Source organism: Meriones unguiculatus, chromosome 8 (genome assembly GCF_030254825.1).
Source record: "Meriones unguiculatus strain TT.TT164.6M chromosome 8, Bangor_MerUng_6.1, whole genome shotgun sequence".
Classification (NCBI taxonomy): Eukaryota; Metazoa; Chordata; class Mammalia; order Rodentia; family Muridae; genus Meriones; species Meriones unguiculatus.
The window spans coordinates 19,437,872-19,454,968 of record NC_083356.1 but is presented as its reverse complement, the minus strand read 5'-3'; the positions used below and the strand labels follow the sequence as shown (position 1 = coordinate 19,454,968).

The following is a 17,097-nucleotide window of genomic DNA, read 5'->3' as shown; positions in this document are numbered from 1 at the left end:
CAGATCTGGATGTGAAACTGCTCTGAGACCTGGGATGCTCTCAACGGTGAATGTCAGGGTTAGCTGTACCGCTGCAGTCTCACTAAAAGGCCGTCAGCACCGTGGCGGGGTTTCTGGGCTGGAAGGGGCGGCGGTCCCCATGCTCTGGAGACTGCTCACACGCTGGCTCAGGTACATGCACTCGGAGGCTTTTTGTTCTCTTGAAACATGACTCATAACACGGACTGCCCTGGGGGCCTTCCCAGCCACCCTGAGCAGGCCTGGGAACTTCACATCCACCCCATTTTTCTTCTTTTTTCAGTGTCCAGTTCTCAAAGCAGAGGTTCTCTTGCCCACCCCCACCCCTCCCATCCAGTTCTGAGAAACAAAGACGATGTTGGAAAGTCCCCTGCAGCGGGGACAAAGGGAAGGACAATGTCAGGCTTTCTGTTCACTGAGGAGGGGTGGAAAGGCGGCAGCAGGTTGGGGGGGAGGTTTGGGTCAGGCCAGAATCTTCAGGCCTGAGCAGCCCCAAGCAAAACGTGGTTAGGGAGGCTCCTGTCCTCTCCCCTCTGAACCCAAGCTCAGCAACGGCCAGCGGCCACGCTCTTCCATGGAGCAGTGACCCACGTACTCTCCACAGCCCAGGCTACTCCCTCCCAGGCCCCTCTCCCCTACACACCCACCGCGTGAACGCCTGTGGGCTCACGATGGAGTTCCTGCTCTGTCATTCTTCAAGCATGGCCTTGGTGTGGGGACTCGGGGCCTTCAGTACAAGAGACTTCAGTACAAGAGACCACAGACCTCCAACCTCCGGCCGCAGCGGCGGAGTCCCACCCAGGGGCCCAGCAGGCAGTTGGGTGATGGAGTGGGAATGGGAGCTTCCCCAGTTTCATTTGGGGCACCACAGCAGGAACAAACTGTGGCTGGGCTCTGGGCCTCCGGGAGCCCCGAGGCATGGCCATTTCACCATCTGCGAAGTGCCAAGCCTGCACCTGGCACTGCTAAGTCCTGGAGCAGTGGGCAGCAACACGCGGCCGCAGGAACCAATCTAGCAGGCAAAGGATGAGAAGGGCTGGGGAGAAAAACTCAAGTGGGGGTGGGTACCAGGGAAAGAGGGCTGTGATTTCTATCTTTGACATTTACTGCGGGTTCCGGGAGAGACGCCGACTCAAAAACAACTCGGAGAATGATGGAGGATGACATCTGATGCTGGCCTCCACACTCGCAGGCACAGCTTGGGCTGGCGAAACTGTACACACACCTCAAGAGGCAGAGCAACGGGGCTCAAAGGGAGCTGACCCATGCCGCAGAGCCTGGTGGGGAGACTCTGCTGCAGGCCTGGTCCTTTTCCGCTTCACTTCCTCTGTGGCCAAGCAGCCCAGGCCTCTGTTGGGGGCTGCAGTGGGGAGACGACATGCATGCACGTATGGAGGTCAAAGGACACAAGTTGCGGGAGTGAGTTCTGGAGAGGAAATTCAGGTCACCAGGCTTGGCACCAAACGCTCTTACCAGCCGAGCCATCCTGCCTTGCTGGCCCTGGTTTGTCTCAGACAGGGTCTCGTGTAACCCAGACTGTCCTCAGATGCACTAGGTGGCTGAAGACGACCTTGAACCTCCCCTTCTGAGTGCTGGCTTGAGCCCCTATGCATGCAGGTGGTGCTATATGGTCTGGAGTAGAGCGCGCTACTCACTGAGCTCACCTCCACCCTTTGCAAAATGCGTTAGCGCTGCATGGTGTGTGTGAGGCCGGAGGACAGGTTTCAGTGTGTTCTCTCCTACCTTTGCGCAGAAGTCAGGCTTAAACAGCAAATGCTCCTACCCCACAAACCATCGCATCAGCCTCCCCCGCCCCACCCCTTTCCTGAACTGGTCTGACACTTTAGCCCAGGCTGCCCTGAAAAACCATGGTCCCTCTCACCTCAGCTGGCTACAGAAGTCAGTCACACCCAGATCCTTGATGCCAATCTGCAGCTTCCTTTCCTCTACAGGAATGGTGTGCCACCACCACTTAGGCAGAGACAAGAAGTCCTGCCGGAGCACTGCCAGAACCCTTGGGTCCCTGCAGCCTCCTGCAGAGAACCAAGCTTCCTGGAGGGGTGTAAGAACTGCCCGACGAGGCTCGCCTAGGGACAGAGCAGCCTGTGGTGTAACGTAAGCTCTCCCTGAGAATCTTAGTGCTAATTCAGGGAGCAGGCGCCTGGTAGCCACCCAAACTCCTCCACCTCAGCACCAGGTCCTGGCCCTGGGGCACACCAGGGTCCTCCTGTCCTCAGTTAGACATAGTGCCAGAAGCGACCTCTCCCTGCTGGCTTCACGAAGGCCTGAGGGCACCTGACTGCCATTTAAGTGTCACTCAGCTCTGCTGTGCGGCAGGGGCAGGCCAGCCCAAACCCCAGAGAGGCGCCTCTAGTTCCAGGGTCCCTGCCAAGCTTGGCAGGGAGCTGGCAGCAGCGACAGCCTCGAGCTCCCCCAGCACTTGGAAGGCTCCCAGGCCCTCACTGGAGAATGTGATGCCATTTCTCTTGCTAAATGGCACCAGGTGGCAAAGAAAACGTGGCACAGGGACCTGAGGGAGAGGTGTACACCACGCTAGGAGATAGATGAAGAAGGGGCGAGAAGCTTCCTGTTTTCAGTAAAAGGTGACATAAACAGGAGAGGCGTGGCCATGCTGCCCTCTTCTCTAGCTCAGGTGCCCCTCCAACAGCCCTCCCACCCCACTTCTGGACCATTGGTACTGAGGCGTCTGGGGACAATGCTAGTCCCCAAGAGGCATGCGTTTTCAGAGAAGGCTGGTCTTTCAGTTTGTCTCCTTCAGGGACAGTGCAAATTTCGCCATTTGCTTGCAGACACTTCCTTTTACCTAATCCACCTGTGCTGGCCCTGGATGGAATGAATGTCTCAGCAGGGTCCCAAGGCTGGTCCCATGCTTCGGGCCTGTCATATCAGCAAAGCGCTCAAGTCTAGTCTGAGCTTGAGGTTTATGGCTCACAGGACCGCGGCTTTCTCAGGCACCAAACGTTCTGTCTCAGGCCCTCCCAGAGGAGATGCCACACCTCTACAGAACCACACAGAACCGGGGGCAAAGCAGGTCTGCCATCCGTTGGCTGGGGCTATGGACACACCCTCAGTGACGTCTGCCTCAGGAACTCTGAAACGGGGACTCAGCAACCCTGCAGGCCTGCTGGGAGGGCGACAGGAGGGGCTGCTGCGTGAGCAGAACTCCGTGAAGCGTGAAGCGCTCTGCGTCAGGTGACATGTGTGGCCCCACAGGAACCTACAAAGCTGAGGTCCCCACTGGGACCCAAGGGGCTGCCTGCAAGTCAGAAAGGTATGTCTAGCCGGGCGTGGTGATGTGAGTCTTTAACCCCGGCCCTCAGGAGACAGAGGCAGCGGATCTGTGAGTGCCAGACCAGCCTGGTAAAAGACAGCCAGGGCTACAGACACTCAAACAAACAAACAAACACAACAACCCCGCCTCCACCAAAGTACAAATGAACCCAAGAACAAACCCTTGAGAGGTAGCTGACTCTTACTTCATGTGGGGTTGGAGCCTTGGGCTCTTCTGGAAGGTAGCTACAGTCCCTGGGACATCCAGAGGCTATCCCTGACAACCACATTGATGTGGCCGTCCTGAAGCTGAAATGCAGGCCCAGGCAGCGAGTGTGGCAAGCTCAGGACTCCGATCTCTCAGCAGACCCCCAGCTCAGCACCCCAGGCTGCCCTGTGCTAAGCCACCTCTCCCGCAGCACTGGGAACTTGGGCCAGAAGGATGGGACTGCCCCAGGCCAAGCTGGCCGGCCATTCCACCTCACTGGCGTCATTTCTGATGTGAGACTAGTTTTGAAAACCAGCTCAGTCTGGTTTTCCGTGACTGCATCAATCCTGCTGTGTGGGGCATGACACCATGTGTGATCTATCACACAGACAGACAGACAGACAGGTCCCAGGGAGCAACACAGTCTCAGGCAGCACGCCACCTGACATTTTATTCAATCCTCAACAAGTAGAAGCAGGGGAACAGGCTCCAGGGAGCAGCAGCCAGGCTGTCAGAGAAGCAGGGCCAGCATCCACTGGGCTCCTGGAAGCCAATGCCTGCCCCCTTAATTGTCCTGAGTCAGTCTCCTCATGTACAGAGTCAGGGGTGGGGGAGACAGATTTTCAGGGCTTTTGCTTAGCTGTGGCTCTTTGTTCTACAGGAATCTCAGGTGGATGTGCACCGTTAGACAGGTGGAGATCGGGCCTCTGTGGGTGATCCGGGGAGCAGGAGGCTGGTGGGGTTTCAACTGCTGGGCTCCCTCCCTGCTCCTGCCCAGCACAGCCTGGTGGAGCCGATCTCGGCCCCGCAGTGAGCAGGCTGCCTCTGGGCCTGTCAGCCCCTGACTGGTCTTCACCCACACTGGCTGCTTATGGAGCTGGCATGAAACGTGGGGAGGGCGGCAGTGCTCACAGCTCCTTGGACGGGGGGCTCCTCAGCAAGGACATCAGGTTCAGCGCCGAGACGCCTGGCACGTGGCCCGCGCAGATCTGCAGCATGCGCACCAGGCGCTGTGCCATGGTGGCTCGAAAGCTTTCCACCTTCAGGGAAGAGCAAAGAACAGCGACGAGGGGGTGGCTGGCCCTGCGCCCATGCCCGGTGCAGAGGCCCAGGCATGGCTGGCGGCTGAGATGCAGGGGTACCTGATGGCCACCCCATGTCTGCCACGCCTCACTGGGGAGCTTCCTACCTTGTTCCTCAAACCTGATCCGCAGAGACTGTGAGCCCCGATCAAGCGGAAACGGGGACTCGACGAGACTGGTGAAGGCCAAGAACACTGTCAAGCACAGGGTCACGGAGCTGGGACCTCACCACGGCTGGCTCCCACTGACAGGCAGCCCGGGAAGCCACAGGGACAGAAGGGAGGATGGACTGAGAGGCCCTCAACACAGAGGAGCTGTCACCCAGAGTCCCTTTATTGCAAAGGGGGTCCAGGGGGGCTGGGGGTTAAGAAGCTGCCCTGTCCTCGGGACCAGTGAGTTCTGGGCAAGTAAGAGAAGCTTACAGACATGTGCTGAAGAACAACTGACGGTCCAGCAAGTCGCCTCAGGGTACTGTCAGCCCATCACTGATTCTGCTCCCGCAACCTTGCCTGTCTCTAGAGGCAGCGCCATCCTACCAGCTGTCACGCCGGAAGCCTCCGTTGTCCCTGACTTGTCTTCCTGTCACCTCACATCTGGCCACCAGCACATTCTGTTGGCTGGCCAGGAAACAGCAAGGACTATGGATCATCCCGTGTCCATTCCCCTGGACACCAATGAATCCAGGCCACTCCACCCTTCCAGAAAAATCTCTAAAGCTTGTCCTCATTTCTGCCCTCTCCTCTTTCTCCATTTACTCTTACAGCCAGAGCAAAGGCACATGCTTCCTAGGCTCCAAACAGTAGCTCCAGTTTTATTCCAAGTAGAAGCCAGAGAGCCTTTACTGACTCAAGGACCTGACCCCATCGTTACAGACATTTCCCACTGCTCCGCCGTCGAACACACAGCTGGTCCTGCACAGGCCTCCCTGAAGGACCTTCAGCACACCTCTGCGCCTAACACCTCCTGACGAGGGCTCTGCTGCCCGATAGTGCTCTGCAGTTGCTCAAACCTGAGGGCTTTCCCCACAAAGCTGCATCCTTAGCTCCCACCCATCATTCTCTTCTATATCGCAGACAAACAGGCACAAGTGGCCTGTTTATGTTCTCGCCGGCGGTACAGCCAGTATGTATGTTTAAATATATAGTGTGTGTGTGTGTATATTTTACTATTTTGTTTTGTGTGGGGCCTCTAGCGCCGACATCAGTGCTCGGCACACTGAGGTGTTTTGATCACCCCTCCTTGAAGGTCTGTATCTCCAATCTACTGCCTAGCGCGACAGCTGCCTCAGACCCCATTCTGACCACAGCCACGACTCTGCCCATGCCCTATGGGAAGCCATGCTCTGCCACACTGCCACTATCTGTGTTGCCAGGCACCCACAGAGGCCCTGCTGGTGCCAGCGGGTGAATAGCACACCTAGGGCCGTGGTTTTCAACCGTCCTCACGCTTCGACCCTTTAATATGGTTCCTCACATTATGGTGACCCCCCCAACCACACTTCATAACTGTAATTTTGCTACTGTTACAAATCGTGATGTAAAAAGCTGATATGCGGAAAACACAGGGTGAGAACCACTATCCAGAGTGCTTCCCGGTCCCAGTCTGTAAGAGAGAATTAGCAACCGTTGTCACACAAAGGCCTCCAAATATGCTGAGGTTCCGACAAGACAAAGAATATGCTCCGAAAGGACAGTGCAGGCACGCCGAGGCCTGTGTTCCAGGCCGGGATCTGCAGCCCGGCTGCCAGCTGGAAATGGACCGTCGGCCCTGCTTTCCTCTGCAGTCGGTCGCAGGACGTGCCTTCCTTTCCTTTTTCTCTTTCGAAATGAGCTTTCTCTGTATAACAGAGCTCTGGCTGGCCTGGACTCACTCTGTAGACCAGGCTGGCCTCTAACTGACTTGGTGTGTGCCACCACCCCTGGCCCCCGGCACGCCTTTAATCCCAGCACTAGGGAGGCAGAGGTAGGCAGACCTCTGAGTCGGAGGCCAGCCAGCCAGGGCTGCAGAGAGAGACCCTGTCTTGAAAAACAAAACCAAAAAACACCCATTTAGTGTGTGTGTGTGTGTGTGTGTGTGTGTGTGTGTGTCATTCCTGATGTGAGACTAGTTTTGAAACCAGGTCAGAGGACAACTTGCAAGGCGTCCATCCTCTCCTTCCTCCTTGTGGGTCCCAGGGACAGAGCACATGCTGCTAGCCAAGTGCCTTTGCCTGCGAGCCAAGGCTCTGCCCTAGTCCAGACCGCAAGCGCCACACAAACTCAAAAATTGGTGTGACCTGCCACCTCGTGGCCACACACGGAACTGCGACAGCACCCGTCACAAGGCTGGGCGGCACTACGGGCACCAGCACCCAAGTCGTGAAGCAAAGACCGTAAACTACCCGTATGTAAGGTGCCTGGCTCAACACATGGTCAGCGGCCACAATGTGGAAACAGCCGCACACCAGGTGCCTGGCCCTAACTTACTGGTTGTGTCACTGAGCAGGTGACTCTTTCTGGATTGTTTTTTTCAGAGGTCTGTTAGGAGGAAAGCCTGGCAGAGACTCTTCATGCGCCAGGTGGTGGGGGGAGGAGGGGGCGGTGGCACAAGCCTCCCTCCACACCAGGGGCCATCTCAACTGGACACTTGGGGACCATTCAGCAAGCATCCCTGACATGCTCACCACGTGGCCACAATAACCAGGACTCTCACCTCTAAGTCACAGAAGAGCAGGGGGCTCCGGTAGGTGTGGGCCAGCTTCACAGCTGTGTTCCGGTGAATGCTGCAGTGGCTCTCCCGTCCAGCTGCAAAGAAGCCAGGCACAGTTCAGACCGCACCCGCCACAGACCCGCCTGCCTCCGCCTCTCAAGCGCTGGGACTAAAGGCATGCGCCGCCACCGTGCCCGGCCCCTCTTCCCTGAGTAGTCAAGACCATCACATTAGACGACAAGGCTGAGAGCCCTTAGTGTATAGATAATCGAGTCTCCTCCCTTTTGAAATGAGGATGAGAGCATCCACTCCGTTGAGCTGCTCGATCAGTGAGCAGATACTGAGGAGTCCGAGACATTCACCTGTTTACCAGTACTGAGAACCATCGCCACCATCGCCACCATCACCACCATCGCCGCCACCACTGCCACCACCACCACCATCATAGCTATCAGCGCCAGGCTGTGCCCTCAAGGACCTCAGTGTGGCGGGGAACGCGGGCATCAGACACATTGCTGACCCTGAGTGGAGTGTTAGGGTATTCCCGCAGGAGGTAGAAATGAAGTGTCACAGTAATCACTCAGAGGACAGTCCTGACACCAGGCATGGTGGCACACAGGATAACCTGAGCTAACATGTTAAGTCCCTGTCTCAAAAGGCAAAGAAACAAAATGAAACAGAGCAGAAACCCAAAACAAGAGGCTGATGGCCCAGTATGAGGACTGTGCTGGCATGAAGCTCGGCTCTCCCCGTTTAGCTTTCGGGCCCTGGGCAAGCCCCTTCACCTTATGCCCAGTCTCCTCAGCTGTACGTGTGAGGCAGGGCCCACCCCGAAGATCACCGTAATAAAAAACCCGGGTTTGGTGCACAGTGAGAGCCGAGCCTCAGCAGGACCCTTCTCAGAGACCTGCAAATAGTGAGAGGAAAAGTTGTAGCGTGAAGGCCAACTAATAAATACTTGAGACAGGATCCCACCAGATTGTCAAGCTGGCCCCGGGCTTTCGGCAGTGCCCTGCATGCTGTCCTCAAACCCCAGATCCCCCTCCCGCCTCGGCGTCCAGTGTGTTGAGATTAGCAGCATGTGCTGCTTCTAGGTCTACTCAGCTCCTTTAGAGGATTTGAATTAGACTCTGAAAGCCACAGGGAGTCAGTAAGGAACTCGGCGGAGGAGCAGAATTAGCCTCTTGGATCAGTTAGAGAGTCAGCACTACCTGGGGTGCCGTTAGCCTCTAATCCCAGCACTCGGGAGGCAGAGCTAGGTGGACCTCTCTGAGGCTGAGGCCGGCCTGATCCAGTACTTTCGGGGCTACGGACAAAGATCCTATTTCAAAACAAAAACTTCCCCCCCCTTTTTCGAGACAGGGTTTCTTTGTGTAGCCCTGGCTGTCCCGGAACTCACTTTGTAGACAGGCCTCGAACTCACAGAGATCTCCCTGCTTCTGCCTCCTGAGTGCTAGGATTAAAAGCGTGTGCCAACATACCCTACTCAAAAGTACATTCATTCATTCTTTCTTTTTCGAGACAGGGTTTCTTTGTGTAGCCCTGGCTGTCCTGGAACTCACTTTGTAGAACAGGCTGGACTTGAACTTAGAGATCTACCTGCTCCTACCTCCGAAGCGCTGGGATTAAAGGTGAGTGCCACCACTGCCCGGCTTCAAAAGTACATTCTTAAATGAGGTGGCTCAGCAGTTAACAGCAGTTACTGCTCTTCCAGAGGACCTGGGTTTGATTCCCCTATAATTCCAGGATCCCATGCCTTCTTCCAATTTCCTCAAGCAAAAGAACCATTTAGAAAAAAAAAAAAAAAAAAAAAAAGCCAAGAAAGGAGCAAGCTCTGTGCAGGCCGCCTTAGCAAGGAGCTCTAACTGCTATTGCTCTGGCTGGGATAGGGTGTAGCAGAAAGAGGCCACACTTACCCCCTGTGACGAGGAAGCACACTTTCCCCAGGAAGAATCTGCTGTCCACATGGTTCAGAGACTCCTCCACCTTCTGGAGGCTGGGAGAGACAGAAAGGCACACATTTTTAATCCCAGAGCTCAGGACGCAGGGGCAGGCAATCTCTAAGTTTGAAGCCATCCTGGTCTACGCATCGAGTTCCAGGACATTAAAAGCTACTTAGGGTCCCTGTCTCCGACTACACTCCCACCCCATCTTGATTCTTGTTCTTTTCTGTGTTTGTTCTTTAGGGTCTCACTATGTAACTCAAGCTGGCCTCGATCTCCTGATCCCCCTGCCTCAGCATTCTGAGTGCTGAGATTATGACACACACCACAGCGCTGAGCTAAATTCTGGGTGATTTTTTTGTTGTTGTGGGCATTTATTTATTGTGTGTACACACATTTTCGGAAGGTGCCATGAAGTACTTGGTGGGTCAGAGAACCATACTGAGTCCTGGAATTGAACTCGGGCCATTAGGCTAAGTCATCTTGCAGCCCATAGTCTCTCTCCTGAGTCAAGATCTCATATAGCTCAGGGTAGCCTTGAGATGTCCTTGAACTTCTGACCATTTTGTCTCTATACCTTAAACGCTGAGATTGTTTTTTTTTAAGATTTATTTATTTATGTATACAATGTTCTGCCTGTATGTACACCTACAAGCCAGAAGGGGGCACCAGATCTCATCATAGATGGTCGTGGGCTGCCTTGCGGTTGCTGGCAATTGAACCCAGGACCTCTGGAAGAGCAACCAGTGCCCTTAACCTCTGAGCCATCTCTCCCACCCCTAAATGCTGGGATTTTTTTATTTAATTAAATGCTGCCCTGTTTTATTTTATTTTTTAAAGGCTTTATTATTATTACTATTATTTTAAACTATGTGTAGGGAGGTACTTGCATAAATTTAGGGAGCACACGTGTCTGTGGAGGCCAGAGGCACTGGATCTCCTGGAGCTTGAGTTATGGAAGGCTGTGAACTTCTTGTGGGTGCTGGGAACTAAACTTTCACACACACACACACACACACACCTTCTCTTAGCACCACCCTTAGCTGCCAATTCCCCAGAAAAAATTGTTGCCAACAGTTTGGGGTGTAATTCTTCTAGGGCTTTTCTTTCATGTACAAATACGGCGGTGTGTTTAAAAGAGTAGTATTTTTCTAAGATATCGACCTGCATACCGTCCAACTCCTGACTGCTGCAGTTCTGATAGGGTTCAGTGTACCTAAGAGGTCATGTGCTGAAACTTAAACCTCAGTGTGAAATCTGCAGCAGGGCACTCACCGACAGGGCGCCAGAGCCCGTGCTCCATCACTCGTGCTCCAAATAAGATAAACACAGCGAGGGCAGGAATTTGGGCAGGAGGGAGGGCTCAAAGGTCAAGAGCACTGACTGTTCGTCCAGGGAACCTGAGCTGGCATCCCAGAACCCACGGGCAGCTCACAACTGTAGTCGCAGCGGGTAGGATGCTCTCTTTTGGGCCCCTCAGGCATGCCTGTAGTACACAGGCATATGTGGACTAGGGGGACCCCAAGGGCAGGGGTGTGTTCTCTGTCGACTGGTAGACATAGCACATTCCGGGGAACATTAACTAACAGGTGACCGTCACCCCGCGGGCCTGCCTCCTGATGGCAAGCTTACTATGTTTAGCACACGCCCGAGCTAGAGTCCTGTCCCGGCTCTCACCTGTATTTGCTGTGAAGGTTGATCACGAACACAATCAGGTCAATTCGGGGCCGGCTCACATCGGAGGACAAAGGGAGGGAGTTGGTCAGATGGCTGAAAAGCAAGACATTGCAGGACTAAAGACACGCATGCCCACCTCACTGACGGCCCACACGCTGTCCTTTACAGGGAAAGGAGCTGCCTCTCCAGGAGCCCATTCCACCCAAAGCTCTCTGGCCTGATTCCCTCTGCCAGAAGGGGCTGTAAGTAACCAGCGTGACAAGAGGACTCAGATACCCTGCTCATTGGGAGGGAGACCAGGATTGGGGAGGGGTGCTGGATGGAGGCGGCAGGGGGTTAAGACAGAATCCACTGGGTATGAGGCAGATATGGGCTCGACCCAGGTTGGTCAGCTGCCAACTATGTGACCTCAGCTGAGGCCTTCTAATTTGGCTTGATCGCTAGTTGCCAAACACCCACCTGCAGGCTTTTCTGCCCACTCTTTTATTCACCTGAAGTAAGTGTCATCTAGGATGCTTACTGCCTCCATTTGCTAACCCCGGCAGAGTCCTGGAAGATTCTAGTCTCCATACAGTCTAATCTAGGCCGATTCAGTCTGGCTTCTCTCAGTTTCTCACTGAATCGCTTTGCTTGGCCTCAAACTAACTGTTCTAGTCTTCTGGCTCCTTCTGTCTTTGTCTAGCTGGTTCTCTCTTCAACCTGCCTCTGTAAAACTCTCCTAGTAAAACTGCCTCTGACTTCTACAAACAGAACTGCCACAACTCCACTCCACTGCACTGCCTCTCGACTCAACTGCCTGAACAGCACTGGCTGGAACTCAGAGATCTGCATGCCTCTGTCTCCTGAAATTAAAGACACCTGGACCTAAATTTTTCTTCACCTGAAACTTGTTCTATACCAGGCTGGCCTTGAACTCAAGAGATCTGTTTGCCTCGGTCTCCTGAGATTAAAGGTGTGTCTGTATTCCAACAGGATCACAGACCTAGAATCTTTGAATGTGATCTCTTGCCAGAGCCTGCCATGTTCTGAATTAAAATTCCTCTATACTCTTGTTTTCTTTCTTTCTTTTTTTGTAAGCCAGGTTGGCTCTGAACTGAGATCCTCCTGTCTCTGCCTCCCAAGTGCTGGGATTAAAAGCCTGTACTACCATGCCTGGCCTTTTTTAGATTATAATTTAAGGACTATGAAAAGTATAAAACTTATTTTTCAGACATGGTCTTATGTAGCCCAGGTGTGGTCTCTACCTTTCTTAGTTGAAGCTAATCTTTGAACCCCTGATCTTTTTGCCTCTGCCTCCACAGGCTGAGATTACAGGCTTGCACCACCACGACTAGCTCAAATTGCAAGAGGTACACACGTCCCTCTTCTAGCTTCTTTGGTAGGTGCATTTTCAAGCACACACTGTTCAGAGGGAAATGCATTTTTAAAATTCTACTTCTGAGTTATGAGATTAAACTGGTGTTAGTCTGCTTCATATTTTCAAGCCTGAAAGCCAGGTGAGGTTAGAAAAAAGGAGGGAAAATATATACTAACTTCTGTTCCTCCAAGTTTGGGGGGCACTAAAGAATTCTCAGAATTTTGTTGCAGGTATGCCATCCCCAGAACCTTCTACAAGCAGTGAAGATTTCAGATTTGTGCTGTTTTCTAAATCCTTTCACTGGACTAGTTCACCTTTGTGTCACCATGCTTTCCTCGGAAACCCCGGCCTTAAGCTTTGCTAGCCTGAGATATTTTTACATTTCTTGGATCGTGAAGTAACTAATTAACAGGCATTAACTGAGCATCTACTCTGTGCTGGCTTCTGTTTAAGGCCCTGGGGTTCACCAGTGAACAAGGGTCAAAGTCTCTGTCCTCAGGGGCTGATGTGTGTGTACACGAGGTGGGGGGGGGAGGGGAGAACCTGAAAGGAGCAAACAGGTGGGCAGGTGACTTCTAATGTTTTGGTTTGTTGAGACAGGGCCGTAAGTAGCCCAGGCAGGCCTGGGTACGTATTACAGGAGCCTCCATCTGGCCTCACCTAACAGATGCTGCAATTAAAAGTGTGCCTCCTCGTGCTGGGTTCTAAATGGTGCTTATTTTCTACTTCCCAGGGGTTTTGGTCGCCCTGCATTATGGTTACTTTTAATTGTCAGCTTGACACAATCTAGAGTCGCCGGAGGCATCTAGAGGCTCAATGAGGCATTTTCTACGTTAGGTTTGCCCGTGGGCATGCCTTGTGAGGGATTTCTTTGTAATTTCTTAATTGGGCTGAGGGAGGGGATTCTGGGTTGTCTAAGAGCAGAGAAAGCCAGCAGCGGGCGAACGTTTGCTCATTGCTCCCTCTTGACTTGTGGATATAATGTTGACTAACTGCTTCCAGTTATGTCTTCAGCAAAGATCGGCTGTACCCCGGCCCTGCGACCCAGGTATGTCCTTTCGTCCTCACAGGAAACCAGGACACATACCTTCCCCCACCCTTCGTTCTTAGATGCTGACGACCAAACCCAGAGCCTCAGTGAGTTAAATCTCCAAGCCCTAAGCGGGTCTTTGGCGTCAGTAGGAGTGGTGACCATTCGCAGAGACCCTATAAAGGAGGCACCTCCGCAAGGGTGGGCGGGACCACGGAGGACTGACGGCAACCGGGAGGGGTCTGGGCCCTCTCCCGCAGGCTCCCTTCCCTCTCCCTCAAGCTGCAACCTCGGCAACTTACACCCTCAGGTCCGACGCACAGTCGTTTCTGAGCATCGATTCCGCCAGCTGCTGCAGAAGCGCATCCTCCGTGCCCACCAGCTGCGAAGGGAGAACCCGGGAGATGGAGGCCCGAGCAGGGAGGCTCCTCTGGAGAGCCCCGCACTTGGGATCCCTCCTCGGGGGACACACTCAGCCAGAAGCGGCTTGGAGGGCGCCGTTTCCCGAAAAGGGGACGCCCCCCAACCCCGCAAGGAACCATCCTCCCAGGGGACCGCCGGCTTCTTCCTCTGAACGCGGGAAAGCCGAGTTCAATCTGCAACGCCCACTCAGGGGAGGCGTCGAGGCAGCCGCACGCCTATTGGTGGAGGCGTCCGTCGCTCTCGCGGGCCGCCGCTCCGATTGGTCCAGAGCGGCGCGCCCGCCCACCCCACCGCCGTTGGAGCACGCTGCGGTTGAGGAAGCGCGCCGGCCGAGGCTGCGGGAAGCCGGCTCCGGGGCGCTGCCCGCACCTACCAAGATGGTAGCCCCGTTCAGGTCGGGCAGCTTGTCCATCGGCCTCAGCACCGACATCTCAGCGGCAGAAGAACCACCGGATTCCGCGGCAGCCGGGCCACCCCGCTCAGCGCGCGGATCCTTCAAACCACCGCGAGCCCCGCCTCCAGGGGGCGGGGCGGGGCGGGGCACGCATGTCAGGGCGGGTCTTTCTGACCCGCCGCTCTTAAAGGACCCGCTGCCTCTCTGCCCTCCCTCCCGCAAGAGATTTTTAATTATGTGCTTGTTTGTGCTCATGTGAGTATGGGTGGCTTCGGAGTCCCTGGAACTAGATTTACAGGCAATTCTGGGGCCACCTGACCTGGAAGGGACTTATGTACTCTTAGCTGCTGAGCCATCTCTCCAGAGACCCTAGCGTCCAATTTTTTTTAAAAAAATGTATTATATTTTTATAGATTTTCAATTTAATTTTCTTTTCTTTTACGGGTAAGGGTGTTTTGCCCACGTGTGTATCTGTGCACTAAGTGCATAGTGCCCTGGGAACAAGTTATGGACTGCTGTGGGCCCTGTGGATGCTCTGAGTCCAGCCTGGGTCCTCTGTAAGGGCAGCCAGTGTTCTTAAAGGTTGGGTGTCTCTCCAGTTAAGTACAGCCTGAGTTTCCTCACCTGCCTGTTCCGGAGGGCGTGACCTTTCCCTGCCTTCGTCTTAGGCCGCCTCTCCTCCAACTACCAAGACTACGGGCCTGCAAGTTCCAAATGTATGATTTTCCTTCAGGTTCCCAAACGTTTACTTCTGTCCCTAGTCTATGTCTGTCTCGGCAGCTCTCCACCCAGCTGGAAGCCAGGCAGGGATCAGTTGCTGCAAATGACTTCCAGCCTTGGACTTGCTGAAAGCTGACGTGATCAACCCCAGCTGATGTGGTTGCCTCTTGTCAGTGGGGTCGGTGAAGCAGAGGTTTCTAATTGCCTGAATCCCCTCCTGCTCTTTGACTAGCATTCCAGCCTTCCTGGGCCCTGACACCCATGTCCTGATTCAGCAGCAAGTAGTTAAGGAGACCACATCACCCCTCCAGAAGGAATGTTAGGTCAAAAGAGAGCTCCCTGGCATAGGGGACAAAATGGCTACCGATAGTGCCTTTAGCAGGGACCAATTCAAACCAGATGGACTCAAATCTATCAACAGGTAGACTCATTAGCTGAAATGGCCCCACAATATGGTGGGGCGTTCCATCTGCTTTAAGCAGGACAAGGAGGTTATTGTGTGGCTTTGAGAATAATTCTTGTCTCTATGCAAACCACTTGAAAACCATTAGAAAAAATCAGCAAGGATTGTAGCTAACCGTGGAGAAGGGTGGCCTTTGCCTCTTCCTCAAGGAGGAAAGCTGCTTCTGTGTCAACCAGTTGGGTACAGTAAAGGACAAAATCCCACAGCTCCAGAAAGAGCTCCAAAAATGCAAGGAACAGTTCCATGCTTCTGTCCATATATATATATATATAATATATAATTTTTTATTTTTTGATATGTGTGTTTGTGTGCTCAAGCACAGACTCAGCTGTAGTGGGCTTCTAGAATTACTGTCTCTAGGGTAAACACTAGAATGAAGTAGTTGTTTTTCATTGTATCTAGGGTAAATATCAGAAGGAATAGTTGTTTTCTAGAAGAACTTAGACCTTGAAGAAATCTTGGTGGAAAACAGTGATTCTTGTCTATGATTTGTAGAATTGTTTTTCTGAAGGAGCTTTGCAGCTTTTGCCTGACTTTGGTCACGAGACAACCCTGGCACGCCCGGATTGTCTTGCACTATTGGGTACTGCCAATGGTGCCCAGTTAGGACTAAGATTTCGGGGCCTGATGTTTTCCTTCGCAAAACATACAGATTAGATCAGGGGCTTTGGTATGAGGAACTTGTTTTGCTGAAAAAACAGCTTTTGTGTAACAATCAATAAATACGCTTTTGTGCGGCTATTGGAGATTCGGTCCACGGAGGCTGGCTCTCCCTGCTGCCAGCGACATCCTGCAGTGTCGCTCTTTCCCCAAGGAACCTGTGAGACCAGGACACCGACACTCAGGGAGACAGTGAGTGTCTTCCTTTGCTGCCCTCTGTCTCGCTCCGTTGAGACAAGGTCTCTCACTGAGCTGAAAGTGTACACAGGCAGAGCCTTTTCCATGGATGCTGAAGGTTTGAACACATGTCCTCAAGCTTTCACAGCAAGTGATCAATTTCGGCTCTGGCACCAGACACACGGGGTGCTAGACAGGGCTTTTGGCGAACTGCCTCAGTCAGGTACCCCTGTCCCAGAGTTAGCTCCATCCTTCATACTGTTCAGAATAAACACTTGAGATGACTTTTTTTTTTTTTTTTTTTTATTTATTTGTTGTTGTTGTTGTTTGAGACAGGGTTTCTCTGGTAGCCCTGGCTGTCCCGGACTTGCTCTGTAGACCAGGCCGGCCTTGAACTCACAGAGATCCACCCGCCTCTGCCTCCTGAGTGCTGGGATCACAGGTGTGCATCCCCACACCCAGCTTCTGTGGTATTTCTTGACTCTTCCATGGGATCCACATCTAGTGGGTGAGCAAACCTGTGTGTTCTGCTTTAAGGACACATTCCCCCACTCCAGTATCAGCTAGGACTGCCACTGTTGTCAGTCACCTGGACTTTCTCACCAAGGTTCCCAGGGCAGCCAGCAATTCTGCACATAGCATCAGGGTCCTTTTGAGAAAGAAACCAGAGCACACAGCTTTCTTGATCAATTCAACCCATAAGGCCCATCTACTCTGCAAAGGCCTGTCATGATCCCCGCAACCCCCACATCTCCTGACAACCTCCCCGATCTTCTGTTCTTCATCCTCCAACAGCCCCATTGACCCATCAGCCACTAGGCTGTCCTTGTCCAGGACCTTGGTCCCTCCTGGTCCCTCGGGATGGAATATAACAAATAGTCAGCACTTGTTTCCTAACTTCATTCCTGCCTCCAATTTCAACGTATCACCGGGGCTTTCTCCTCTGTGTGACTTTTGTTTTGTTTT

General features: G+C 53.4%; 1 protein-coding gene and 1 long non-coding RNA gene across 5 annotated transcripts; one reads left to right on the top strand and one right to left on the bottom strand.

The window, feature by feature from the left end:
• Positions 1–3,923: 3,923 nt before the first annotated feature.
• On the bottom strand, positions 3,924–14,224 carry Cenpm (centromere protein M). Of its 3 annotated transcripts, XM_060388952.1 has the most exons (7): positions 14,091–14,224; positions 13,597–13,676; positions 10,908–11,000; positions 9,204–9,283; positions 7,291–7,382; positions 4,707–4,843; positions 4,421–4,557 (listed from the first exon to the last, which is right to left on the bottom strand). In XM_060388952.1, exons 1-6 carry the CDS (start codon positions 14,145–14,147, stop codon positions 4,748–4,750), a joined length of 498 nt encoding a protein of 165 aa, XP_060244935.1. In that variant the 5' UTR covers positions 14,148–14,224; the 3' UTR covers positions 4,421–4,557; positions 4,707–4,747. The 3 variants fall into 3 exon arrangements, with proteins under 3 accessions (XP_060244934.1, XP_021502182.1, XP_060244935.1); XM_060388951.1 differs by having other exon boundaries at positions 3,924–4,843; XM_021646507.2 differs by lacking the exon at positions 4,707–4,843 and having other exon boundaries at positions 3,924–4,557.
• Positions 10,958–16,415, top strand: LOC132655786 (uncharacterized). 2 transcript variants are annotated; one of them, XR_009593631.1, is made up of 3 exons: positions 10,958–11,149; positions 13,335–13,401; positions 13,605–16,415. It is a non-coding gene; the product is annotated as an uncharacterized LOC132655786 (long non-coding RNA). The 2 variants fall into 2 exon arrangements; XR_009593632.1 differs by having other exon boundaries at positions 10,958–12,285.
• Positions 16,416–17,097: the final 682 nt, after the last annotated feature.